Genomic DNA, 25,213 nt, shown 5'->3' on the forward strand with positions numbered 1-25,213 from the left:
TAATTTTGCGTAATATTTTATTCACATTAAAAAATATTCATAAAAAATCAAAATTTGTGTTAACAATTCGAATAATTTCTCAACTTTTGGTTAGTAGTGCATTTGTTCGAGTCGGTTTAATGTTCAAGATGGCCGAAAAACGAAAAGAAAATAGAGCGTAAATATTTAACATATTTTTTATTAAAGACGCATAAAGTACAAAGTGATAATATTAAGTAACAATGTATTGTGATAAAAGCACCTAAAATCAGCTCTCTGCGAAAAAAAATCTCAAGTTTAGGTTAAGTAGTAAAAATGCTTAAATTTGCTGACTATTTCGTAATTTGTGGCTTGGATTTGAGTTCAGGCCTTGAACCTGACAATATATCAGGTAGGTAATTAATGAAACCCAAACCCAAACTTATAATTTTTTATAGAAGACAACTTGCATGTCTCACCTTTGGAACGTTCATACAAAGGCAAAGTCTTGGCACATTATCCTGAAAACGTGCCCCATAATCCTTTTGATGCCTCTGCGGTTTGCATGGTAAACTTGTTCTTTTTCTAAAAAACCCCAATAACGCCGCAATTTCAGTTTTGCTTGCCTCAAGGATTGAAATTCAGGACACAAAAACACTCCGTTACTCAAGCTCCACTTTTTCATTCATTTCTCATAACTCGAGAAGATGGTAAGAGATGCTACGGTTTTAGTTTGATTTTTTACGAAGAAGTACGAAATAGAGATATTTGTAATGCGATGCAAACCCTTCAAGCTATGTACATCACGGAATTATCAAGCGGATTAAAAATCAAAACGATCCAGAATACCCCACAATCCCGGTCACTTCCTCGTCATTTTAAACTCAGCACACATAATCCTAGTGGAGCAGCTCTCACCTATTACGATATTAACAAAGACAAGCTTTTTGTATCAAAAAGTATCAGTCTAATATGTCAGACAGCTTATGTGCAAGCAGCTAAGATTTTCCTCGAGAATTTATTTCGTTGTGTGCCTAAACGTGTCACTGCTTCTCCTCCGACAGGTTTAAGTCTTGAAAGTTACGTATTTAATTTAATTTATGAAGTGCAATTGCCAGCACCTGGAAAGAGTCTTTTGGTCTCTTTGCCTCCAAACGATCCTCATTTGCCCCCAGTTAATGCAGTTTTACAATCTCCAGCACCTCCAATTGAATTACCCCATCTTGATTACCCCTTAAGATTGATGTTTCTTTGGCTTGGAGTGGACATTGTTGTACAAATCTTCACTTGTCTCCTATTGGAAAATCAAGTCCTTTTAAGAAGCACCGATTGTCAACGTTTAATGGTCGTGGCTGAAGGGATAACTTCGTTGTTATTTCCTTTCACATGGCCCCACGTCTATGTCCCCATTTTGCCAGCTTCCTTGCACCATTTTCTCGACGCTCCTGTACCCTTCGTAATGGGGCTTTATGCCTCATCTGAAAATATCAAAGTGGCATCGGAAGCGACTCTCTGTTACGTTGATATTGATAAATGTAAAGTACAAAGACCGGAAGAAAGTGCTACTTTTCCACATTTGGAGGCTTTCACCGCTGAAATTTGGGCAGCATTGGACAAATATGGGGTTCATGTACCCAATTCTGAAAATAGTCGTAACAATCAAGTAAATATCAATGTCAATTTTGATAGTGTTAATTAAATTCGTCTTGTAGGAAATCATGTCGCGGAGTTGTACGCTACCAGGGCGCCCCCAGAATCGACGCAAACTCTCAATTCATGATACTCTCGATGGGGATAGACCACCGTCGCCCCCAGGCTCAGCTCGATCCGAAGCTTTACAAAGAATTGCCGATATTGTTCGAAGAACAGGAGTGGCTTTGGACCAAAACGAAACCACTCAACCTACAGATTCCTATATTGAGGATTTACGATTTAATAATTCAATTCGAGAGATTTTCCTTAATCGTTTCGTTCATATTTTTCAATCGTACGAAAATTTTGTTATATTTCCCAATCAGGATAAAGATGATTGGTTCAATAATCGCGATTCTATGCAAAATTTCGATAAAGCATCTTTTTTGTCTGATCAACCGGAACAACATCGACACTTTCTTTGGAGATTTCTCGAATCGCAAATGTTTGCCACACTGATTGATAATAAAATTTTATCAACATGGGGTGAGATTGATAATAATTTACTCATTTTCGATAATCGAATTAAACTTTTAAAACAACGCTACGGTGGTGAGAATCTAATTAGATCTTTGTGTTACGAGCCGTGTACGAGTGCACACGATACACAGAAACTTTTAGAACGGAGATTAACAAATCCGGATTTTGAAGCACCACCACCGAGAGAAATAATGAATGTCAAATCAAATCCAAGTCGGTATTTCCCACTTTTAGATAAAGAAATTTTAAATAAAACTCCTGTTGTTAATAAAGGAAGTATTCCACGAGCGAGTGCATTACGTAAAGGTTTGTCATTTTCGCGTAATCTACCAACTGAGAAAACTAAAAACAATCAAGACATGTCACCAGCTTTAATAGCACAAGCAAATTGGACTTTTGTCGAGAAATTACTCAAAGATTGTAAAGCTAAAACAAAAAGAATGTTATTAGCAAAGTTGGGAGCCGAAGGTGTGACACTTTCGAGTAATAATGCCGTTGATAATTTCGGTGCAGTTGAAGAAAATACTCTAGTCGCGTCACTATGTGAGTTTTTGGAAAGAGTTTGGTCACATGGACTTCAACGAAAAAGGGGAAAATCAGCCTTATGGTCACACTTAACCATATACCAGGAAACACATCAAAATAGGAATAAACTTTTGAATGAGAATAAAAATCTCAAGCTTGATTTACCAACACTTCCTGATTCGCTTTTATTTGATGTCGCGTAAGTTAAACAAATTGACTCTTTTATTTGCAAAAAATTGTGTGTGTATTAGGAATGTCCAAGCAATGACAGATGTAAAAACCGGGATTGGTATGGCCAAAGCTTGGGTCCGTTTAGCCCTTGAAAAAAAACAATTATCGAAACATCTTCGCACTCTTCTTTCCGACCAAACCATCCTTCGTAGTCTTTACAAACGTTCAGCTTTTCTTCGTTGCGAAGAAGAAAAAGAACAATTCCTCTACCATCTCTTGTCTCTAAACGCTGTTGATTATTTCTGTTTCACAAGTACGTACGCCACCACTGTGATACCCTATCGTATTGTGATAAACCCAAATAAAAAGAGTGCTACCACTTCGGCAAATGTCTGGGTCGTACTTTCTGGTACTCTATCTGAAACTCGTCGTATTCCCGTACCTAAATTAATCAATTTCGAATACAAGCATCACAATTTGGGTGTTTTAACAACGTTAAGAATAGGACATGACAATTCAGGCTTGTATGCAAAATGGATGATTGATTATGTTTTAGTACGTAACGAAATTACAGGACATACTTACAAGTAAGTGATTTTTTTTGTCTTGTAGAGTGATTTAGATAAACTTGTAGGTTTCCATGTGGGCGATGGTTGGGACGTGGGGTCGATGATGGGTCAACTGAACGACTCTTGGTCGGTAATTTAATGGCGTTGAAAGTCGAAGGAGAGGAAACGAATCAAAGTATGGGACAAACATCATCACCAAGGTGTCGTTCTCCGGGACCTCTCCGAACTGAATTAAAACAATCGCAAATTCAACATATGTTAGGCGATTGTGTTAATAATATCGTCAAATGGCACTATAGAAGGAATTCTGAACGAAATACTACATTAACGGCTTTATTATGTGGCGAAAATGGATTAGTATATTGTTTGGAAAATGTATTTTTGTTGGGATTTAAATCGGCGCGATTGTTTGTCGGGAAAAATCATCTTTGGGACTATTTAGGTGCGATAAAAAATTCTTTTTTATAAATTAAACATTAATTTTTTTTTTCAGTCCGCGTTAAAGAACAATTTGAGTCGGATTTACTAGAAGAGAGTTCAGGTAATCGAACGGCAAGTTTAGAACGTAATCATCAAGAAACCGTTGCCGTTTGGAGATGTTATTGTCATTTAATTGACGAAATTATGTGTACAAGTAAAGCATTGGGGAAAGATGGAAAATTTCAATTGTTTATTTGTCTCAGTGTCAGGTGATTAATTATTGTGTCAGATTCATTTTGTTTACAATTTTTTTTTAGGGAGCATTTGTTGCATCGGATGTTGGGACCAATGGCAATATGTAAAGTGACTCAAGAAATGTACGAAGAAAGTTCTTTTTTGAGAAATCGTGGTTTATTAACGTTTCTCAGGCAAATTTTATTGCCATTGGACGAACTTGATGTTGTTCTCGAAAATTCAGTAACTCATGGAATTTCATCACCTTCATCTCATGTCTAATTTTTTCTCTAGTCTTTTTTTTACCACCGTTGATATTATGTTTATTTTTAAAAGTGATATTGTATATATTTTTGTAAGTTTGTACATATTGTTTAAAATGGCCTAAATTAATTTAAAAAAAAAAAGACAATTCCTGTAACCTTGCCAAAGCTAAGTTTAGTAAACAGAGTTTATTTTTATTTTACATAATTTGCATATCAATAATTTTTATTGCAATGTCATGTGACTGAGACAACTGTCTTCCTTTTCAGATCAAAGTTACCTCTGCTTGTTTTTTTCTTTTTTGGTATCAGTGTTGAATTAATTGTGATATTGTAAGAAAATGTTGACACAATTCTTTGTGATTCATGTGTAGGTTCTGAAAAGCCAAAGTAGTTTCATAATAGAGATGCATTAGATGAAATTGTAATTAATTAAAAAAAAAAAATTGTAATAATAAATTTCGTGTAAACTTTTGTGTGTTTGATTTTGGCGGGTATTTTTGAAGGTCATTAAAGATGGCGCTCATCTATTGTTAGGAAAATATTAAAATGGCGATATAAAGTTTGGTGTCTGAATAATGTCGTAAATACGCAAATACCTGAATTAATTATGAATGTTTTTACTTTTTTCTCTTATTACTCACGTGTTTTAAGCACTAGAGTTGAAACTGTGCTATTATTATAATATTGTGTTGTTTGTTTTGATAATTTGTGATCGGTAAGACTTCAAAGAAATGGAGCCATATTTACGAAAACCGGACAAGAGATATATGTAATAATTGGTGAATTGTCATTTTCTCAATGAGAAGTAAGTGTTTTAGTCCATCTTGTCAAGATTACATTTATATTTATTTACAGATGGGATGGCTAAACCACTGAAAGACAGTCATGGATCCGGTGGGCCCATGGTCGGCTTACGCCTCTTATAATCGTCTTGCTGGTGTTCAAGGGGATCACCATCTGCCCCCTACGACAGGCACACCGCCCACCACCACTGCTCAATTGTTACCCGGTGGTTTCCTTTCCCCTACACCAGTGGGTTACGAGACTGTTTTTAGCCCCCTTTTCCATCACGCGGCGGGTACCAAACCCGCCACTGCCCACTATGTCACCCAGCACCGTGCCCTCGCCGCCTCCAAACAACCAGACGACTATCACCAACAGCCTTTTTTCGAACAGGGCGCTGGATGGCAACAAAACAGCCCCTTCGGAATTCTGCCCCATGAAAGTGTGGTTCCGACTACGAAAGCGGCGACGTATGAGAATTTCAATGCACATTTTGCCGCCGCCCAAAGTCTCAATCATTTAAATTCGCAATTGGCGGCGGCGAAAACCGCCGCCGTCGCCGCCGCCGCCGCTACTGCTACTAGAGCTCAAAGTCCTGCCACTACTACTAAAACGCCTCCAGCGTTCTTCCAAACCGCAACCACTTCAAACTCAATCCAATCATGTATAGTCTCAACACCATCAAATTCAAAAGAGTATAGAGTACCACAAACACCCAGATCTTATCTAACTTCACCCAATCCTCAAAGACCCATCAAACAATCAACAACTCCCCAAATTCAAACGAAAGCCCAAACGAAAATCTACCCAGAATTAAGTAATCAACAAAATGATAGACAGCGAAACAACGAAGAACCACAAAATCAATCTTCACCTGTCAGTTTCTCGATAAATTACTCTGGAAAACGTACATCGCAATTTCAAAATTCCTCAAATTACAGTCATTACCCTCAAAATATTCCTAAAAGTGGTTCCGATTATAACTCAAATGGTCCCGATTGCAATGTCGTTGTCCCTCGTAGACCTAGCCCTCTACAAGCTCACTCTCAAGCTTCACCAATTGGCCACGCCCCAAGCCCCGCCTACCCAATGTACAACAGTCCAATGAACTCAATCTCTTCCCCTCAACAAACTTCCAATCAAGTAACACCTCCCTCACCATTGGATGTCTCTGTTCCAAGACCTACTACTCAACCAACCAACGTTGCCTATCCTTCTGTCATAACGCGAGCTTTAAATAGCGAAAAAAGCAGCTTCCCGGAGAGGTACGAAAGACAACCGCAAAATAATCAAAATTGTTGGGAGGAAAGACAAGCCCGAAAATTCTCAACAGGAAATCAACCAAATAATTATAACACAGTGCAGGACCAAAGAGTGGGACAACAAGGGTATTTTGAGACTAATACCAGCCACCAGATGGCAGCACTACAGGACTTGTCTAGTTGTCGAGGCGATCCGATGAGTATTGTCAAGAATTTGCAACAGCAACAGAGTTGTCAAGTGGCACAAGTCGAGGTTAAACAAGAGGTTAAACCGGCGGTTAAGAGAAGAAAAAGTAGTGAGAAACCGACTAGTGAGGTACCACGGATACCACCACCGGCACATAGCTCCGGGGCGCAAGGACAGCAACAAAATGGGGCCTATTTCGATTTTGATAGGTACTTATTTTAAAAAAAGTGAGGTTAAGAATTGGCCAAATTTTGGTTTATGTTAAAATTTATGAAAGTAAATAACGGATTTTTTCACTCACCAATGTGTCGGATGGCACGAAATTTAAGTGTTTGATTTTCACAAAATTTCTGTCAAATTTGTATTGTTGCCAACCAAAAATATTTAAGAAACTACTTTAGGTATCTTGATTTTTGTAGAAATCTCTCAACCGTAAAAATTGTGAATTAATTTGTATTATTGCCAACCAAAAATATTCTCTCACAGAAGTGAGCAAAAATTGTTAAAAATCCATTTGTTTCAGGTGGAACTTGCCTCCGCCTTCTTCAAAAATCTTCACCAGCCAGACAATCCACCAACAGCACCAAGGTTTGATGGTCCCACATCCACATGGTCACCATCCACCGCCCCCATTGCCATATTTCGCACCTTTCCATTTACCCCCTCATCCAGCGGAATTTCCATCAACCGTTGAATTAACCCCAATTAGCAACTATCCAGAGCAAAACACATCGTCACAATTTCCTCAACAACAACAAGAAGATCAACCAAAAGTCGTCGTTCCTAACATTGAAGAAGAATTAAATTTTCTCTCACAAAGTACGACAACAAGAACCCCAACCAACTCGATTAAACCGCCGCCACAAAACTCAATGAAACCAAACGATAATAATAAAGCAACAGGACCCGGTTCGGGTTTCATGAGTAGTTATCTCAAGTTCCTTCAAGGAGAACGTGATAGTTCTCCACCTCCTGTTACACGCGGTAATAGAAAGCAATCTTCGTGGACACGTTCAAAGCCCCAAATAAACAACGAGACGACAAAACAGCCTGAAAGTAACGGAACGGCGACTCCAGTCGTACAGCCCCCACTACCACCACCATTAATAACAAAATTATCGCAAGGAGACCCCCAAGACGATCCCAGATACTTTCCCTTACCGAAAGAACGAAAAAGAAACAGTTTTGACAGTGACAGTGATGGGATTAGTTCAGATGATGATTTTTTTAGAAGTAATAAAAAGTTTAATTACGATCGAAAAGACAATAAGTCACGTAAAAAATCCAAAAGTGGAACGACTGAAAGAAAAAAAATCAAGAAAACGAAAAAAGACGAGGAAATTATACCGAGAAGAGAATCGACAAAACGTGCAGCAAAAGAGAAAATTAATTTGCAACATCTTATCAAAGCCGATGATGATCTTGAAGAGCCTCCTGAGTTTCAAGATTCCGATTCGGATCCGGCATGGACACCACAAGCTAAAGAAGATGGCGAAGAAATTATACCAATTTCGAAAAAAACACGAAAAGGTAATTAGATTCATAAAAAAATTATATTTAACTCGTGTTTTACAGCTAGTGGGAAAAAACGTAGAAATCTCATTACAGCAGCTGCACAAGGAGCCGGCATTTATGAAACCGATGGTTACGTCAGCGATAATTCTAAGAAAAATAAAGGAAATAAAAATAAGCAAAATGCGCCTCCTACACTCGAGGATAATATTGCAGCGTCTTTATCCAATAATTCTCTTATTACGAATGATGACAATCCGTTCAAGGTAAAGAAAAACACAAATAATTGGTGTTTTAATTGATTATTTTAGCCTGGTGAATTTGTTGTAATACGATCTGAATTGAGTCAAGATTGGCCAGCGATTTGGCGAGTTGATGGAAAGACTTTGCTTCAAAAATATGAACCATTTGAACAAAATGGTGTTACTCTTTATAGAAATATTTCAACGGTTGGTATAATTTTCGTAATAATTGTAATAGTTTCAATTGGATTTTAGTATACGTCATGGACTCCTGAAAGTAAAAAGCAATACATTTCAATACCAATCGCTTACAAAGTCCAGAATCATTTGGAAACAATCGTGGAATTTTTACGTAATGAAATGACAGTCATCGATCAGGATTACCAACAGAAATGTATGCGTGATTGTGAGTGTTATCAGGACAATTTCGAAGTGTACATACAGACATTAATTTCTCAAGCTTTGGATAGTAATTTCCTAACGGAAATTTTCCAAGAGAAAGGTAAAATTTTGATTTAACTTTGTCATCGATTTAGTTGGAATTTTTTCCAGATGAGTATTTCTTATCAAATGTGAAAACGATAGATGACATAACCGACAGTAAGAAAAAAAAGTTGTTGTCGTTGCTGCGATGGCCACCAGCGGTCCAAGCCGCAGTCTGTACATGGCCATGTTTTAATGTGATTCGCGAAGTAAATCCGTCTGATATTCATACGAAAAGTTGTGCAGCTTGTGGTCGATTGGAAGTCGCTGTTCGTGTTTTGATGTATGGTCAGCCGTACAATTCAACTACTTTGGAAGGTTGTCAACCTGATCCAAAAGCAATGAATGAGAAAGTATGTGCAGGTGGATTGAAAAAAACTCGATTGAAATTTTTTGTTTCAGAATTTTTTAATGTGTAGGATTTGTGCAACACGTGTTGAACTTTCAAATAAAGTGACACATCAAAAATATTTGATGTATATTGAATGTGCAAAACGTGTCAGTGAAAAACGGACTAGTGATCCAAATAAGGATACGACTTGTATATTAAATGAGTTATTAGCGGATGAGAATTGGTTAAATCAGGTAATTGTTTAGTTTTCGATTTCAATGTGTGTAATTTGTGTTTGTTTTAGTTGTTTTTGGAGGTACGTACTTCGTGGGCGGAAATTGACTGTATAGAGTACAGTTTAAAAATGAAAAATACAGTGTATTCGCAGTGAAAGACTTGATTAAAATTCGAAGGACTAAATATCAAAATTGTGTACATTATATTTGATGAGAGTTTATATAAAACTAAAAAAATGTATTGTTTAATAATTATTATGTAATGAATATATTTAGTTTAGACATATTTTTTTATTAGTGATGGTTGTTTTGCCATTATTTCGATTTTCTTGTAAAGAGAAAGTGATATTGTTTGTTTATTACGTTATTACGAAACGAACATTTATTTGGTGGTTTTACAAACAACACACCATTCGTAATAAATAATTTTTGACATTTTTTTGGTGTTTGAATTTCGCGCTTGATTTCGTCAATTCCGGCGTAATCGACCAATGGGATTAAAGTAATGGCGGACGGTTTCCGCCAGTGTCGGCTTTTCGATGGAGTGAGTGATCATCACAACTTTGTGTTGTCATTAATCTTGAACGTTTCTTGCGTTATTTCATTTCACAAACGTTAAATCCTACTTGAACGAGTAGGAAACTTGTCGTTTAAGTCGTTTAAAAACTCTAAAAAAATGCCCTCGGCCTCGAATGTGAAAATTGATAAGCAAGTGTCTCCAGAAGCATCTCTTCCGGACTCAAATTCAACGCCCTTGAGACAAGTCATAACCCTCGTCGAACACAAAATTAGGAACCTCGAAAAGCGCAAGGTGAGTAGTGAGTAATGAGTTTGATGTGGGGCGTAATTTTTCGCATTCCAGTCGAAATTAGAATCGTATAGAGATCTGCAAAACGCCGGTAAAGAGCTCAATTCCGATCAGAAGACTGCCGTGGCCAAGTACAATGAGGTGACCCAAACGCTCGACTTTGCCAGAGATATCTACAAACAGTTCCTAGGAATTGCCGTTGTCTCGGAAAAGGAGGCCAAAAAGCAAGCTAAGAAGGAAGCGGCTGCCAAAAATCAGGCCGAATTGGCGAGACTTCGAGAGATTCTTTTGGTGCAAGATGCACTCAATCAAATGGGGAATGAAGCGGTCAGGGAGGATTTCCTCCATGGGAGGAACGGCGCCGCACACCTCACCGACGCCGATCTCAAGTATGCTAGTCTTTCTTGTCTTGTGATCATCATTTGCAAAATGGTGTTCACAAATTTCTTAATTATTTAAAAGTAAACGTCTGTAAATCCAAGTTATGGGGGTTTAAATTTTGACTATTTCTATTGGAAAAATATTTTTTTTTGCTAAATTGTAACTCTGTGGCTTTTATTGGCAAAATTTTTGTATCTTTACTAAATAATTATACAGGGTGAATATAAAGTATGGAACCAAGCGGTTTTATTTTTAATCATTTGCATGTGATCGTATTTTCAGAACGAAATTGTGTTTTGTTTTTGAGTTATGCGATTTTTTTTGTCAAAATTGCAATTTATGTGAAAAAAAAAATTTTTAAGCAGATAGTTGTAATCCTTAGAGTATAGCTTTTATGAGAAAAATGATTTTATAGTGGGTTGCCATTTAAAAATTTTTTTTTTTTGTAGAACTAAAAACAAAAGGAAATTTCGAAAAATTTTATTCCTTTTTAAATCATCACATTTTTATAGTACAATTAGTTTTTTCAAAAAATAAATAGTTTAATAGTTTCCATACTTTTTATTCACCTGGTATAAAAAAAATATACAAGATCACATAGACAAAAAATGTCATATGTCAAAAAATAAATGTCAAGATTTTTTGACACGGAATTAAAAAAAATATATTTCATGTTCCTGGTGTCTTATCTTACTTAAAATTTTTCTCTGGGGCGCGAGTTCTGACACCCTCTAATTTAATCAAAATTTCAGGGGAGTCACTAGTGTCATTTAGAATTGGTAACTAGATTTTGCGAAAGTTACCAATTTTAAAAAACAAAAAAACTTCTTTTCAATGTTGAAATTTCACCAGATCTGGTGATTTTTATACTAGTTTAAAGATTTGTTGGTGAAAACTTTTGTAAAAAATCTAATTTCTGATGATTTTTTAGAAGCGTGACTGTAGTTTCAACATAAAATTAATGTATTATGAAATATTTTTTTTAATAGAGTATTCGCCTAAATGTTAGTAAAATTCACTTTTTTAATTATTGATACAGTCCAAAATGATGACACTAGTTTTTTTTTTTTTTTTTTTTTTTGAAGAATGGAGAGATACATAGTTTTGTTTTTCCAAATAATATTTCACTCAACAAGGTAAAAAAAATCTCTAAAATAGGCCAAAAAGCACATTATTTTGTCCATTTCTGAGCGTTTTAGTATGTTTTCAGCTAGAAACAGAACTATTTTGCAAAATTTCATTAAAAACAAACCGACAATTTGTCAAAACTAGTGTTATTTTTGCATTTTTTAATTTCAGCACGTTTTTCAAATACATTTAAATTTTTGCTAAAACTGACCGAAAAATTAGCAAATTAGATTGAAATTGATATAATTTTAGCGTATCTCACTCGATTTACTTCGTTTTTGAACCAGAGACTCATTTATTTTGCAGGATATTGTCAAAACGTGCTTAAACACAATAAAAATAAATCTAAATTGATGTTATTTCATTTGTTTCATTCGATTTAGCTTTTTTTAAATGAAATTTTGTCAAAAAAAAATAAGACGAAAAATACATTAATAACAAACCAAAAAAACATCAAAATAAGTCATTATTTTTATCTTATCAAGTGTTTTAGCATGTTTTCAAGTAAAAACGTTAATATCGGGCGACTGTAAATGATTTGGTGTCAAATTAAAAATTTAATTTGGCAACCTTGACTTTCAAATTCAAACGTCAAACTTTTATAGGCAATTGTCATTCATTTGTGACGGGCGACTGCTGATTTAGCCGTCACTTTAAACATTTTTTTGATATAACAAATTTAATTAATTCAGTGTTGCCAATAGATTTTTTTTGTTGCCCGGTATATCGCAAAATTTAATAAAAAACTATCCAAAAAATTATAGAATTAGACTAAATAAAATAGCGTTATCTAGTTTTGTTTTGAGCTGGCAACACTGCTACTGTTTGATTGTTTTGTATAGATTGTTGGATGACCTGTACCCAGCCGTGACCCCAAAACACGAAGCGGGAAACCCAACTGCCTTCACGAATGAGGTTCAAGCCGCCGCTGAGCACCTCCTTGCCGTTGTAGATGGCAAACCAAAAGAAGTATTTGGAGGAACTTATAGTCAAGTCAAAGAAATTCTTGGTAAAATCCATGAAAGCGGTTATTTTGATCAAGTTCCTGTAAGTCGTTCTCTCTCCCAAATTCCCCTAAATTGATTAATAAAAATAATTTTAAAGGTGTTTGAGAATTTGGTTGAGAGTGAACAACCGGAAGTCGCATCTAGCGACCCTGAGCCCCCTCAGCAACTCCCTTCCATGGAGATGCTCTCTATTGAGTCTGTAGTACCATCAGCGATGGTACAACAACCACCCATAACGGAACAACCACCACCACCACCACCACCAATGGATCAGTCTCTTACTCCCGAACAGCAATTGTATTTTCAACAACAACAGCCACCTCCGAGACCTATAACGGAAATGCTAGGGACTGGAAGTTTCTTTTTTTTGCAAGAATCCGAGATTGACACTCCACCTGAACAGATTCCGAGCCAGACGTTCACGAATCAGAGTTTTGTGACGGGAGGAGCACCTCCACCACCGATTCCTTTGCCTCCTTTATTTCAAAATATTCCGACGAATTTACCACCACAACCACAACCACCGATTCCAGTGACGGGAAATAATAATAATAATAATATTGAAGAGGCTCATAAAGAGGAAGTGCATAAACAAGGAGGAAATCGCCCACCGAGATCCAATAACCAATCGTATTATCAGAATAATAATAACGGATACAGTAACAGGCCTAAACAAAACAGGAACGGACCTAGACCTGGAAATAGGCATTGAAGAAACATGACGGAGCAAACGGAATTCGATATTAGTCTCTGATTTAATTTAATTAAAAAACATAAGTCACTAAAGTCAATTGGTTCAACTCTCAGGTTGGCCAACAACAATTTCATCTATTTAGTGTTAAAAATGGAAAACAGGCACAATTGTGTTGATTAAACTTGTCGAGTGGCATTTTCAGTTTTTATTTCTTTTTCTACTCTACCTTTTCAGTATGTTAGAAATTTTTAGTATTGACTTAATTAATTAATTGGATTAATAAAAGCTGGTAAAAATAACCTTGTTTTATTTCACATGACTCAAATATTTTGTTCTTATCTTATCAGTTGTGAAATAGTTAACCTGGAATCATGGAGCGGCACAGAAACCCCTTTACCTGTTACTTTTGTCATGAAAAAATCGAAAATGAAACAGAAATGGTGAGTGAAATTTTTTTCTAATCAATTTTTTAATCTATTTGTAGGGACATACATCGGTTTGTGGCAACGTTTTGGTACCTTGCCCCAACAAATGTGGGTCTTATGTGCCTCGAATGGAAATGTCTTTGCATAAAAAAGAGTGTTTAAATCGAGCGAGCCGATCCATGACGCGTCACACCACAACAACGGAAACGTACGAAGATGCATCTAGAATAAGCAATAGTTCGATTAAGGAATTACAGCACGATTTTCACAAACTTTCGACCAGATTAGCCAATTATGAGGTGGCGTCGAGACCGAGTCAAGACTTGGACAAGTTGAAATACCAAACTCAGTTGCTTTTCGAGTGGAAAAAAGCGGCCGATTTTAAATTAGACACTTTAACACAGTCGATAAACTCACTAGAGAAGAGTCGAAACGAGAGTGAATATCACTGGATGAGTCTTCAGAAGAATTTAATGAATTTCGATAAGCTCCAAATGGATATAAACCAAGCAACTGAGTCGTTTCTCAAAGAACAAAATTACAACCGACAGGCCAATCTCGAATTTGCTAAAAACCTCGACGAACTTAAAGATTTCTTCGAGCAGGAAAATGCCACTTTTAGTGGCTTGTGGGCCGACCAAAAACGCTCAATTTCCCACATACAAGACGACATCAGTTTCCTCAAACAGCATTTTGAAGAAATGAAAACGAAACATGTAAGTGTGGTGTTTGACATCAAGACAATCAGTCAAATCGCATCAGAAACGGCCGAAAAATTTGAAATTCAAGACCGCGAATTTGCGAAATTCAGACAACAATTCGATCAAATGAAACTCGACTTGGAAATTCTAGAGAATTTAGCGTCGAATGTTGACAGATCAAGTCCAGGCCACCTCATATGGAAAATCACCGATTTTGAGGCAAAAATGTCCAAATCAAGAGACTCAAATACAGTGATCAAGAGTCCCATTTTCCACACCCACAATTTCGGATACAAAATCAGGGTGAGTGTTTGCGAGAATTGCTTCACGAATAAAACACATTACATCAGGTTTTAGTTTATTTGAATGGTTTGAAAAAATGGAAAGATCGCTACTCTTTGATCTCAATTCATGTTCTCAAAGGCGATTTTGATGCTCTTTTGAAATGGCCGTGTCATATTGAAGGGACTGTGACACTTAGAGATCAGGAAAATGGGGCGAAAAATTTCAACAAACATATCGTGGCTAAAAGACAAACCGGAGATGAGGAAAATGAGGAGCCGCAAGAATCATCCTTTTCCTATATTTTCATACCTCATGCCACACTCACCAAAGCGCATCACTTGAAAAATGATGAAATTTATCTCGAAGTCAAGATCGAACAAAATACGAAATTGCTAACAGAAACTACCTTATAACAACAGAGTTTTTATTAAAGAAATAAAAATGTGGGACAGAATTCAATTTTTAATTATAAAAATGTCTGAAAAAAGTTCTCACCCCCGAGAATATATTTATCAATAGTGAACATTGAAACTTTTGCAGAAATTCTAATTTCTGATGATTTTTTAGAAACGTAAATGTAGTTACAGCAGAAAATTAATGTATTTTGAAATACTTTTTTTCGCCAAAATCTTAGTAAAATTAAATTTTTTAATTATTGATGTAATAAATTCAGTCAAAAATGATGACACTATTTTTTTTTGAAAAATATAAATAATATTTCACTCAACAAGGTAAAAAAATCACTAAAATAGGCCAAAAAGTTCATTATTTTGTCCATTTCTAATATTCTCACTGAAAAATTACCAAATTACATTGAAATTGATATCATTTTAGCGTGTCTTGATTGATTTAGTTCGTTTTTTGAATTAAAGACTCATTTATTTTGCAGAATATTGTCAAAACATATTTAAACCCAACAAAAATAAATCTAAATTGATATTTCGTTTGTTTCATTCGATTTAGCAAAAAATAGAACGAAAAATACATTAATAGCAAGATTTTGCTAAAACAAACCAAAAAAACATCAAAATAAGTCATTATCTTTACCTTATCAAGTGTTTTAGTATGTTTTTCAAGTAAAAACGTTAATATCGGGCGACTGTAAATGATTTGGTGTCAAATTTAAAATTTAATTTGGCAACCTTGACTGTCAAATTCAAACGTCAAACTTTTATATGCAATTGTTATTCATTTGTGACGTCACCTGAAACATTTTTTTGATATAACAAATTTAGAAGGATTACCATTAATTCAGTGTTGCCAATAGATTTTTTTTCTTACCTGGTATTTCGCAAAATTTAATAAAAAACTAGCCAAAAAATTATGGAATTAGACTAAATGGAATAGCGTTACCTATTGTTCATATATCAATCATATACTAAGCTTATAATCTGGTGAAAATAGGTGTAAATCTGGTAACTTTTCAAACACTGAAATTATTGATTTTTGAAATTTTAAATGCGTTATTTTCGAAAACTATACTCCTAATTTTTATGACAAAAATTAAAACATCATCGAAATCAGTGTTTTATTTTCTATCGACTGGTGAAATCATCAGTGTTGCCAGTTTAAAACAATTAAAAATCAATTAAAATCAAACCTCAAGTTATCAAAACAATTAAATCCACCAAATCTGAGCTGAAAAGTTACCAGATTTATTTTCACCACATAAATTTTGTTAATACTGCCGAAGATTTACATTTTTACATTAATTTCCATAATTTTCCATGTCATTAAAATTAAATTAATTAAATTATTATGAATTTGGTAATTTTTCAGTCAGTTTTACCAAAAAACGTGCTGAAACACTCTAAAAATGTAAAAATAACACTAGTTTTGGCCTAATTTGATAAATTTTCGGTTTATTTTTAACCAAATTTTACAAAATAGTTCTGTTTCTGGCTGAAAAACGTACTAAAATGCTCAGAAATAGACAAAATAATGTACTTTTTGACTCATTTTAGCATTTTTTTACCTTGTTGAGTAAAATACCTATCATTTAGAAAAAGAAAACTATCTCCAGATTTCTCAACTTGTTTTTGTAAATACAAAAAAACTAGTATCACCATTTTTGACTGAATTTACTATATCAATAATTAAAAAAATTAATTTTACGGACATTTGGGCGAATATTCGATTAAAAAAAATATTTCAAAAGTGTTAAGCACTTTTCCAAGGCCGACGTTTCGTAAAAATCACATAGACCATCAGCATTATTATAATGAAAAAAAGAAACGAAAAATATTAATAAAAAAAATGTTTGTACGTTCGCCATTTCTACAGATTCAAATGTTTGTAAATAAAATACTTGTCGACATTTTAATAGGATTTTTGTGTTTTATCAAAAGGGATCATTTTAAGGTGGCAACCATGCGAAAATTCAAACAATCCTAACTTCAATCTTCCCTAAAAATTATTTTTTCAAATAATTGTGTAGCAAAAAATAATTAAAATTAACAACGTAATTAACATAGGATAGCAAACAGAAAGATTTTTGTCATTATTGATGTGATTAAATTTGCTCTGAAAGATATTAATGACACTTTTTGTGTAAATCGGCCTTTAAATTAAAGTTTCATTTAGACTTCTACAACCTACTTGATGCACATTAATATGAAAAAAAATGTTTACCATTCATTATTACAAAAATTAATAATAAAGAATATTGACACTTGAACTTTAAAGAGAAGCAATTTTTAGTCTTTTTCCCTTTAATAATTTTTGAACGTCTAAAAAACTTTAAATAGTTGGCAGATGTCATCTGTCAATTTGTCGTCTGTCAAATCCATTTCATAACCTCATTTTTGATAACAAACCAATTCAAGATAAGAAATCCGTGTGTGTGTGTCCTAGTAGTAAATCAATGGCCTCATCCACGTCTAGCACAAGTTCATCGCTCCAAAAGTGGCAAATAGCACTTGGTATTGGGGCCGTAAGTGCCCTCGGTCTCAGCTACTGGTACTTAAAAACCGGTCGTAAGCCCCAATTGAAAGACACCAGTGACACTATATCAATCGATGAAACAATCAAAGAGCCCCCTAAAGACCCCACTCCTTTCGAGCAAGCCCAACAGTATAAAACATCCGGAAATGAGATGTTCAAAAAAGGTAAATTCGACGAAGCCATCCACTTGTATAACAAAGCCATTGAGGCATGTCCCGAAGAATTCAAAATCGAACTAGCGACGTATTACCAAAATCGAGCAGCGGCTTATGAAAATCTGAAAAAATGGAGCAGCGTAATCGCCGATTGTACAAAAGCAATTGAACTCAATTCGAAATATGAGAAAGCGTTGATGCGGAGAGCCAAGGCTGAAGAGATTGTTAAAGACTGGGAGAATTGTTTGGATGATGTGACATGTGTGTGTCTTTTGCAACAATTCCAAAATCAGACAGCCCTCTTAATGGCTGATCGAGTGTTGAAAGAGTTGGGTAAAAAACATGCACAGGAAGCCATGCAAAATCGTACACCAATCATACCATCGAAAACCTTCATCAAGACTTACTTCTCCTCGTTTTCGGAAGATTCAGTTTACCAGAAATTGACCGAAGTGGGGGATCCCCTAGGTCAAGGCGAACTTTGTGGTTTCCTCAAAGCGAAATTGGCTTTCGCTACGGAAAAATACGAAGAAATTATCCCAGCTTGTACCGAAGAAATCAACTCGAGTGAAGCAGAATCTCCATTTAAAATCGAAGCTTTATCACTTCGAGCTTCGTTTTATTTCCTCACTGGGAGTCTAAATCAAGCACTTGAAGACTTGACCACAATTATTGCAACCGATTGTGATGTTAAAATCAAAGTTAATTCACTAATTAAACGAGCATCGATTTACATGCAAAATGAGAAACTCACTGAATGTCTTGAAGATTTTGATAAGGCGGCTGAAATAGGGCCTGAAATTTCCGATGTTTTTCATCATCGTGGTCAAGTCAAACTTTTGATGGAGAAAACGAATGAGGCGATTTTGGATTTTAAGAAAGCTGTCGATTTGAATCCGAATTTTTCGGTGGCTTTTGTACAAAAATGCTACTCGGATTATCGTCATGCAATGCAAGTGCAAGATGTGCAACTTTTGATGCAAAGTTTGGCCAATTTCAAAAAAGGAATTGAGAAATTTCCCACTTGTGTTGAGACTTATGTTTTGTATGCTCAAGTTTTGACCGAGAAACAGGACTATGAAGAAGCTGATAAATTGTATGGAAAAGCACTCGAAATTGATCCGAATAATGCCTCAATTTACGTACATAGAGGCCTTTTGATGTTGCAATGGAAAGGTGAGATTGAACAAGCTGTGGAAATGATGAAAGAAGGGATCAAAATCGATGATAAATGCGAATTTGCTTATGAAACTTTAGGGACAGTTGAAGTTCAAAGGTAATCAAAAAACGTTTCAATTTTATTTTGAATTAAGTAATTGATTTGTTTCAGAGGAAATCTAGTCGTTGCGATCGATTTATTCAACAAAGCTATAGCTTTAGCACGATCTGAAATGGAACTAACTCATTTATTCTCACTTAGAGATGCGGCAACGTCGCAATTAAAAGTCACAACACGGCTAGGGATTGATACACAATATATGGTTAACAAATAATGGACCCAAGATCTTGTTAGTTGTTTTATTCAATTGTATCCTCAAATTTTTTAGTGTAAATACGGCATTCCAACCGAAATTTTAGTGTATTAATAACAAACTGGTGCTTAATAAACCATTTCTACCCAAAATGGTGTTTTCTGATTGAACTTTTTGGTATTTTAAGTGTTGCCAGCACAAAACAATGAAATTCACCAGATCTGAGCAGAAGAGTTATCAGTTTTACACCTGTTTTTACTTTAATACTGTCGAAGATTCACGTTTTTTTCAATATTCTGCTCGAAAAATGCAAATCAATTTAGGTTTTAGTAAAAATTTGATTGTATTAAAAACGTGCTGAAACACTTTAAAAATGACACTACTTTTGGCCTAATTTCATAAATTTTCGTTTTCAAAATAGTTTTGGCTAAAAACATACTAAAATGGACAAAATAATGTACTTTTTCACCCCTATTTTTTATACTTTGTTGAGTGAAATATCATTTTTCAGCTTATTTTTGAGAAAATTTAGCTTTTTGAGTTTCTGCATGGTAAAAAAAACGTGTAAAGTACTCAAAAAAGTACAGTTGCGCAATTAAAAATTCGGGCAGTATTTTTCTCACTTTAAAAAGTTCTTTGTAAACTACCTTTTACTGCCATCATGACTGACATTTGACAATTAAACTTATTTTTATTTGTTAATTAAACAATTTGTCTGTTTTAGCAAATTTATTAATTGAATTAAGTGTAATTAAATCATCGCTTTGACCTGTTATTATGCCACAAATCACTATTTTTGAAAGTAAATAAGTCAAAATGACATAAATATGACAAGAGTAAAAAATGAGGTTATTAACATAAAGGTTGTTTTAGAGTTTACATTATGAAAATGACAGTACTGTCCGAAATGAAATTTTAATTCCGCAACTGTACAAAAAAATAGTGTCATCATTTTTGACTGAATTTACTATACCAATAATTAAAAAAGTTAATACTCGATTAAACAAAATATTTCAAAACACATTAATTTTTTGCTGAAACTACAGTCAGGTTTCTAAAAAAATCAGAAACAAGAATTTTTTTTTCAAAAATTTTCACCAAATAAAAATCACTAGATCATCAACCAATAAACGCGTCCGATTGGTGTCATGTGATCACAACCACATGCGTTAGTCGACCAATGATCGACTATCACGTGACAAAAGTCATGTGTAACCTTGATTGAAAATTATCAATTTATCACAAAACAAAGATAAGAGGTGTACTCCCCACTTACTTCTTTGTGTTAAGAAGAATGAATCACTTACTTCCCTGTTATTTTTGTTGCTGACATGTGCAGAATGAGATAACATCGACTTACCTAACAGTTTTTTTGTTCCTAGTGTTGAAAACAATGTAAAATGCCACGCAATACTTCTGGTATGTTTCTAAAACTGTTTAAATAAAAGTGTAAATAATTAGAATTTTAGAATATGAACCAATTGGTGAATCCTCCCATCAAACTCTCGACTTGAATCTTGATGATTTCCAGTGTGACCTTTACGGCTACACTAGGAGCTCCATACGCACTTTTTTCTACAATTTTCTGGGAATAGTATTTTTAGGCCTTCCTTACTTACTCTCTAGTTGGTTTTCGCGCCTCAAATCGTGGAAATATCGAAAATGTAGCTTAAAACAAGCAAAGATTGTCTTGAGTGAGGTTATGTCACTTTGGGTAAAACCCACTAAATTTAGTAATTTTTAGTCAAAGACGTGCACGGAAATTGTGATTTTGTCGAAATTAAGACTGAAAATACCAAATTGCCTAATTACGGTCATGTGCCTTTAAGATTTTTCATTTATAGACATGCGAAATACGTGTGGATCCCCCATAGCGAGTCTTTTGGGACTCTAGACCTGTTAATACCCCCACAGACAGTTGATAGTTATGTTAATAACACAGACGGGTTGTTTTATAACGACTATGTTGATTTGTAAGTATGAGTGAAATTTTTCATTATTTGAGTGAGAGTTGTTCAAGGTTAAAATTATACGGATTGAATAAAATCGAAATTGAGGTGAAATCCTACTGGAGATTGTTCGTCGATGAAGTTTTTAATCCATTCTATGTCTTCCAAGCATTTTCCATGACTTTGTGGTGTTTTGACCATTATTACATTTATGCATGTTGTGTTTTTATCCTCACATTATTTTCGGTGATCACTGCTTTAAGACAAACAAGAAAACAAAGCGAAGCTTTGCATGATTTAGTCGAATCATCCAAATGTCATAATGTTAAAGTTTTGCGACGAAATCTCCTCTCAGAGAATGTGTTTCAAGATGCTGACCCTTCAGAATTAGTCCCTGGAGATTTAATCATCCTACCGAAAGCTAATTTCGTATTACCTTGTGATGTAGTATTACTAACTGGACAATGTATTGTTAACGAAAGTGTGCTAACTGGTAAAAAATTGTTTAGGTTATTCCCCGATTTTAATCGATTTTTAGGGGAAAGTGTCCCAGTGACTAAAACCGCTCTACATTCAAGTAACGAAATCTATAGTACAAACACCCACAAACGGCATACACTCTTCTCGGGGACTTTAATGATACAAAGTCGGTATTATGGGGGCGAAGATGTCTTAGCAAGAGTCGTAACGACTGGTTTTAATACTACTAAAGGGGCTCTAGTCAAAAGCATCCTTTTTCCCACTCCAGTCGGTCTACAATTCTACAAAGACAGTCTTAAATTTGTTTTAGCTCTGTTTATCATAGCGGGCGCTGGAACCGCCTATTGTCTCTATTTATACACCCATCGCAAGGTTGGTTAATCCCCCAATTTTGACTTTTTAAAAAATAGTGTGTTTTTAGGCCGAAATTCGTGAAATTGTGATTAGAAGTCTTGACGTGATAACAATAGTTGTGCCACCTGCATTACCGGCTGCGATGACAGTCGGTATAGTCTACAGTCAAAGCCGCCTTAAAAAACTCAAAATCTTTTGTATAAGTCCGCCAAAAATCAATGTTTGTGGTAAAGTAAAGTTGGCGTGTTTTGATAAAACGGGTACTTTGACTCAAGATGGCCTTGATATGCATTCAATTGTTCCATGTGTCAATTCAATATTTAGTGAGCCAATCAGAGAGTGTCCTGATTGTCATAATAGACTTGTACAAGCCATGGCCACCTGTCATTCACTCACACAAATCGATGGCGAATTGACCGGTGATCCACTCGATTTGAGTATGTTTCAATTTACGAAATGGGTGCGTTTGTGTTTTGTTATTATTGGTTTTTGTTTAATTGTGAGATTGCTAGATTTTGGAAGAGCCAGGTGATGATGAAACTGCCAGATTTGATATGTTAGCACCGACTATAGTTAAGCCGGTGGAGAGTGGGGATTCCCCGGAGGTATTCTGTGTGTTTTTTTAACACACTTATTTAAATGAAAATTTTAGTTTCCGTATCAGTTGGGTATAATTCGTCAATTTCCGTTTTCTTCGACTTTACAGTGCATGTCTGTGATTTGTAAAGAGTTAAGTGAACGAAATATGATAGTTTTTACTAAAGGTGCCCCCGAGAAAGTTTCCGGGATGTGTAATCCGGATAGTCTCCCGGAGAATTTCTCGACACAATTATCACAGTTGGCGGTGCAAGGATATAGAGTTATAGCCCTGGCGTGGAAACAAATGCCGATCAAATTTAAATGGAAGGAGGCACAAAGAGTCAAGAGAGATGTCGTAAGTTAAGACAATTAACAATATTAAAAAAACCTTTTTCCAACCTTGACGAGTCACACATGTGCGTTGATTAACACAGTTGCTGTAGTAATGCAATTGTTACTATGGTAACGAATAGATATCGTCATGGTAATACTAAAAAATCCAGTGGCGGGTAAACTGGGCTTTCTTTTCAGTTATTATTATTTGGAATAAAAGAAAAAATTTTCAGGTCGAGTGTGACTTGATATTTCTCGGTTTACTAGTAATGCAAAATACGCTCAAACCAGAAACAACTCCAATTATTAGACTTTTGCATGATGCTAAAATTCGAACTGTTATGATAACAGGTGATTTAAACTTTTTTCATAATAAATCATAATTGTGTTTTTTTTAGGTGATAATATTTTGACGGCGATTTCTGTGGCACGTGATTGCGAAATGGTCAAAACACATGATGAAATTTTTATACTTGAAACGAAAAATTGTAGCAATTCGAGCTCCACGCCTGAGCTACTTTTACAAAATCTCAATTCGGCCAACACTCAAAGCATTTCAATCGATTTCGATTTTTCGGTGTGTTAAAAAATTAGTTAAATTTAGTTTAATACTGTTTGTAGCATTGTCATTTAGCGATTGATGGTAAAACTTGGACGAAAATTCGTACGTTTTATCCCGATCTTCTGCCAAGTCTTTTAATTCGCACCACGATTTTCGCCCGATTTCAACCCGATCAAAAAACACAAGTAATTACATACTTGCAAAGCTTGGATTATGTCGTATCGATGGTGGGAGATGGCGCTAATGATTGTGGGGTAAAAAACAAAAAAGCCAAACGAATCGTTGTTCTGATTGGTTGAATTCAGGCGTTGAAAGCAGCCCACGTTGGCGTTTCGTTGTCTCAAGCCGAGGCGAGTGTTGCAGCACCTTTCACGTCGGCAATTCAGGACATTTCATGTATTGTTCACTTAATCTTGGAAGGGAGATGTGCACTAGTTACAAGTTTTGCCGTTTTTAAATACATGGCGCTGTATAGCTTGATCCAATTTACCACCGTTTTAATTTTGTATAGGGTAAGTGGGACAATAAACATGTTTATTAAACATTAGTTTAGCAAAATTCAGTCTTGGGTGACGTCCAATTCCTTTTCATTGATCTAATAATCACGACAAGTCTGGCTGTGACTATTGGTAGACAAGGTTGGTATTACAGTTACCTGTAATTTGGAATTTCTAAATGAAAAATTTAGGTCCATCGAGTAAATTAGGTGTGAAAAGACCCCCAGGGTCCCTTGTCGCCGCTTCAATTCTCATACCAATTCTATTACAAGTGATTGTTTGTGTCATTGTTCAAGTTGGTTCAATGTTGTATTTGTTTCAACAAGAATGGTTCAAACCAGTACCAAGTCATGCCGACCATGAAGTAATCGAGTGTTGGGAAAATACAGTCCTTTTTTCAGTCTCGTCTTTCCAGTATCTCATTTTAGCTTTTGTCTACTCAAAAGGAAAACCATTCCGGCAAAGATTGATTAGGAACTTTTGGTTTTTACTTTGTTCGGTTACACTCACTGCTTTTCAAATCTGGCTGTTGGTAGCACCGACTCGAAATGTCGCCGAATTTTTCGAAATCATGTTTTTGCCACACAAAGCCAAAGAACAAATTATTTTTAGATACAAATTGTTGTTGATTCCACTTGGACATTTATTCACCGCCATGTTTATTGAGGTAATTACACAAAAATCAAGTGATTTTAGTATTTTTTTTGAATCGTAGGTGGCCATAGCTGATCGAACTTGGTTGAAAAAACTCCTCCATTGCATCATCCGCAAAAAAATACCCAAAAACAAGTACAAACTGCTATTACAAGATAATGACATTCATCTCAATTTATTAAATTTTAATAATTGATAGTATTATACTGCGTTACAAATAAAAGTCTGGAAACAATATTTAAAAATCCCTTTTTCTTAACCTTGACGAGTCGCACATGTGCATTGATTCATTTAGTTGCTATAGAAATGCAATTGTTACTATGGTAACGGATAGATATCGTCATGGTAATACTCGAAAATCCAGTGGTGGGTCATTTTTCTGCAAAAACTGGTCTTTCTTTTTAGAAAAAAATTTCTTTTATAAGATAACGATTTATTAAATTTTAATAATTGAT

General features: G+C 35.1%; 6 protein-coding genes across 8 annotated transcripts; all 6 read left to right on the forward strand.

Moving 5' to 3' along the window:
• The first annotated feature begins 139 nt into the window (after positions 1-139).
• Positions 140-4,785, forward strand: LOC123005751 (DENN domain-containing protein 5B). The gene is made up of 8 exons (XM_044399683.1): positions 140-370; positions 417-526; positions 575-1,621; positions 1,671-2,854; positions 2,907-3,413; positions 3,461-3,837; positions 3,889-4,084; positions 4,133-4,785. The coding sequence occupies exons 1-8, from the start codon at positions 295-297 to the stop codon at positions 4,329-4,331; spliced, it is 3,696 nt and encodes a 1,231-aa protein (XP_044255618.1). The 5' UTR covers positions 140-294; the 3' UTR covers positions 4,332-4,785.
• A 69-nt stretch (positions 4,786-4,854) lies between these two features.
• Positions 4,855-9,789, forward strand: LOC123005750. Its single transcript, XM_044399682.1, has 9 exons — positions 4,855-5,120; positions 5,171-6,756; positions 7,071-8,077; positions 8,123-8,325; positions 8,371-8,508; positions 8,557-8,803; positions 8,854-9,137; positions 9,187-9,369; positions 9,420-9,789. The coding sequence occupies exons 2-9, from the start codon at positions 5,201-5,203 to the stop codon at positions 9,504-9,506; spliced, it is 3,705 nt and encodes a 1,234-aa protein (XP_044255617.1). The 5' UTR covers positions 4,855-5,120; positions 5,171-5,200; the 3' UTR covers positions 9,507-9,789.
• Positions 9,790-9,876: 87 nt separating this feature from the next.
• LOC123005768 (caprin homolog) lies at positions 9,877-13,564 on the forward strand. The gene is made up of 4 exons (XM_044399715.1): positions 9,877-10,162; positions 10,214-10,548; positions 12,511-12,715; positions 12,773-13,564. The coding sequence occupies exons 1-4, from the start codon at positions 10,028-10,030 to the stop codon at positions 13,385-13,387; spliced, it is 1,290 nt and encodes a 429-aa protein (XP_044255650.1). The 5' UTR covers positions 9,877-10,027; the 3' UTR covers positions 13,388-13,564.
• Positions 13,565-13,672: 108 nt separating this feature from the next.
• Positions 13,673-15,343, forward strand: LOC123005767 (TNF receptor-associated factor 3). Its single transcript, XM_044399714.1, has 3 exons — positions 13,673-13,809; positions 13,854-14,798; positions 14,846-15,343. The coding sequence occupies exons 1-3, from the start codon at positions 13,741-13,743 to the stop codon at positions 15,191-15,193; spliced, it is 1,362 nt and encodes a 453-aa protein (XP_044255649.1). The 5' UTR covers positions 13,673-13,740; the 3' UTR covers positions 15,194-15,343.
• A 2,202-nt stretch (positions 15,344-17,545) lies between these two features.
• Positions 17,546-19,496, forward strand: LOC123005763 (mitochondrial import receptor subunit TOM70). The gene is made up of 2 exons (XM_044399709.1): positions 17,546-19,154; positions 19,209-19,496. The coding sequence occupies exons 1-2, from the start codon at positions 17,644-17,646 to the stop codon at positions 19,369-19,371; spliced, it is 1,674 nt and encodes a 557-aa protein (XP_044255644.1). The 5' UTR covers positions 17,546-17,643; the 3' UTR covers positions 19,372-19,496.
• Positions 19,497-20,549: 1,053 nt separating this feature from the next.
• On the forward strand, positions 20,550-25,003 carry LOC123005755 (polyamine-transporting ATPase 13A3-like). 3 transcript variants are annotated; one of them, XM_044399693.1, is made up of 16 exons: positions 20,550-20,769; positions 20,820-21,044; positions 21,095-21,323; positions 21,371-21,792; positions 21,838-22,151; positions 22,201-22,593; positions 22,646-22,738; positions 22,786-23,067; positions 23,279-23,396; positions 23,444-23,622; positions 23,667-23,861; positions 23,913-24,119; positions 24,161-24,245; positions 24,296-24,468; positions 24,520-24,771; positions 24,820-25,003. In XM_044399693.1, the coding sequence occupies exons 1-16, from the start codon at positions 20,751-20,753 to the stop codon at positions 24,952-24,954; spliced, it is 3,321 nt and encodes a 1,106-aa protein (XP_044255628.1). In that variant the 5' UTR covers positions 20,550-20,750; the 3' UTR covers positions 24,955-25,003. The 3 variants fall into 3 exon arrangements, with proteins under 3 accessions (XP_044255628.1, XP_044255627.1, XP_044255630.1); XM_044399692.1 differs by having other exon boundaries at positions 24,296-24,771; XM_044399695.1 differs by lacking the exons at positions 24,520-24,771; positions 24,820-25,003 and having other exon boundaries at positions 24,171-24,245; positions 24,296-24,438.
• Positions 25,004-25,213: the final 210 nt, after the last annotated feature.

This window comes from Tribolium madens, unplaced genomic scaffold (assembly GCF_015345945.1).
Source record: "Tribolium madens isolate multiple individuals breed KSU strain unplaced genomic scaffold, Tmad_KSU_1.1 Scaffold_20;HRSCAF=117;Tcas5.2_LG4, whole genome shotgun sequence".
Classification (NCBI taxonomy): Eukaryota; Metazoa; Arthropoda; class Insecta; order Coleoptera; family Tenebrionidae; genus Tribolium; species Tribolium madens.

Excerpts from the sequence above, each read along its gene's own strand:
- LOC123005763 (XM_044399709.1), top strand. The coding sequence starts at position 17,644 with ATGGCCTCATCCACGTCTAGCACAAGTTCATCGCTCCAAAAGTGGCAA. Across the intron at positions 19,155-19,208 it reads GGGACAGTTGAAGTTCAAAG|AGGAAATCTAGTCGTTGCGA; the intron begins GTAATCAAAAAA and ends GATTTGTTTCAG.
- LOC123005767 (XM_044399714.1), top strand. The coding sequence starts at position 13,741 with ATGGAGCGGCACAGAAACCCCTTTACCTGTTACTTTTGTCATGAAAAA. Across the intron at positions 13,810-13,853 it reads TCGAAAATGAAACAGAAATG|GGACATACATCGGTTTGTGG; the intron begins GTGAGTGAAATT and ends ATCTATTTGTAG. Across the intron at positions 14,799-14,845 it reads ATTTCGGATACAAAATCAGG|GTTTTAGTTTATTTGAATGG; the intron begins GTGAGTGTTTGC and ends ACATTACATCAG.
- LOC123005768 (XM_044399715.1), top strand. The coding sequence starts at position 10,028 with ATGCCCTCGGCCTCGAATGTGAAAATTGATAAGCAAGTGTCTCCAGAA. Across the intron at positions 10,163-10,213 it reads GGAACCTCGAAAAGCGCAAG|TCGAAATTAGAATCGTATAG; the intron begins GTGAGTAGTGAG and ends TTCGCATTCCAG. Across the intron at positions 10,549-12,510 it reads CTCACCGACGCCGATCTCAA|ATTGTTGGATGACCTGTACC; the intron begins GTATGCTAGTCT and ends TGTTTTGTATAG.
- LOC123005751 (XM_044399683.1), top strand. The coding sequence starts at position 295 with ATGCTTAAATTTGCTGACTATTTCGTAATTTGTGGCTTGGATTTGAGT. Across the intron at positions 371-416 it reads TGAACCTGACAATATATCAG|AAGACAACTTGCATGTCTCA; the intron begins GTAGGTAATTAA and ends AATTTTTTATAG. Across the intron at positions 2,855-2,906 it reads TCGCTTTTATTTGATGTCGC|GAATGTCCAAGCAATGACAG; the intron begins GTAAGTTAAACA and ends TGTGTGTATTAG.
- LOC123005755 (XM_044399692.1), top strand. Across the intron at positions 21,324-21,370 it reads TATAACGACTATGTTGATTT|GTTAAAATTATACGGATTGA; the intron begins GTAAGTATGAGT and ends GAGTTGTTCAAG. Across the intron at positions 22,594-22,645 it reads TGTTTCAATTTACGAAATGG|ATTTTGGAAGAGCCAGGTGA; the intron begins GTGCGTTTGTGT and ends TGAGATTGCTAG.
- LOC123005750 (XM_044399682.1), top strand. The coding sequence starts at position 5,201 with ATGGATCCGGTGGGCCCATGGTCGGCTTACGCCTCTTATAATCGTCTT. Across the intron at positions 8,078-8,122 it reads TTCGAAAAAAACACGAAAAG|CTAGTGGGAAAAAACGTAGA; the intron begins GTAATTAGATTC and ends CGTGTTTTACAG. Across the intron at positions 8,804-8,853 it reads GGAAATTTTCCAAGAGAAAG|ATGAGTATTTCTTATCAAAT; the intron begins GTAAAATTTTGA and ends AATTTTTTCCAG.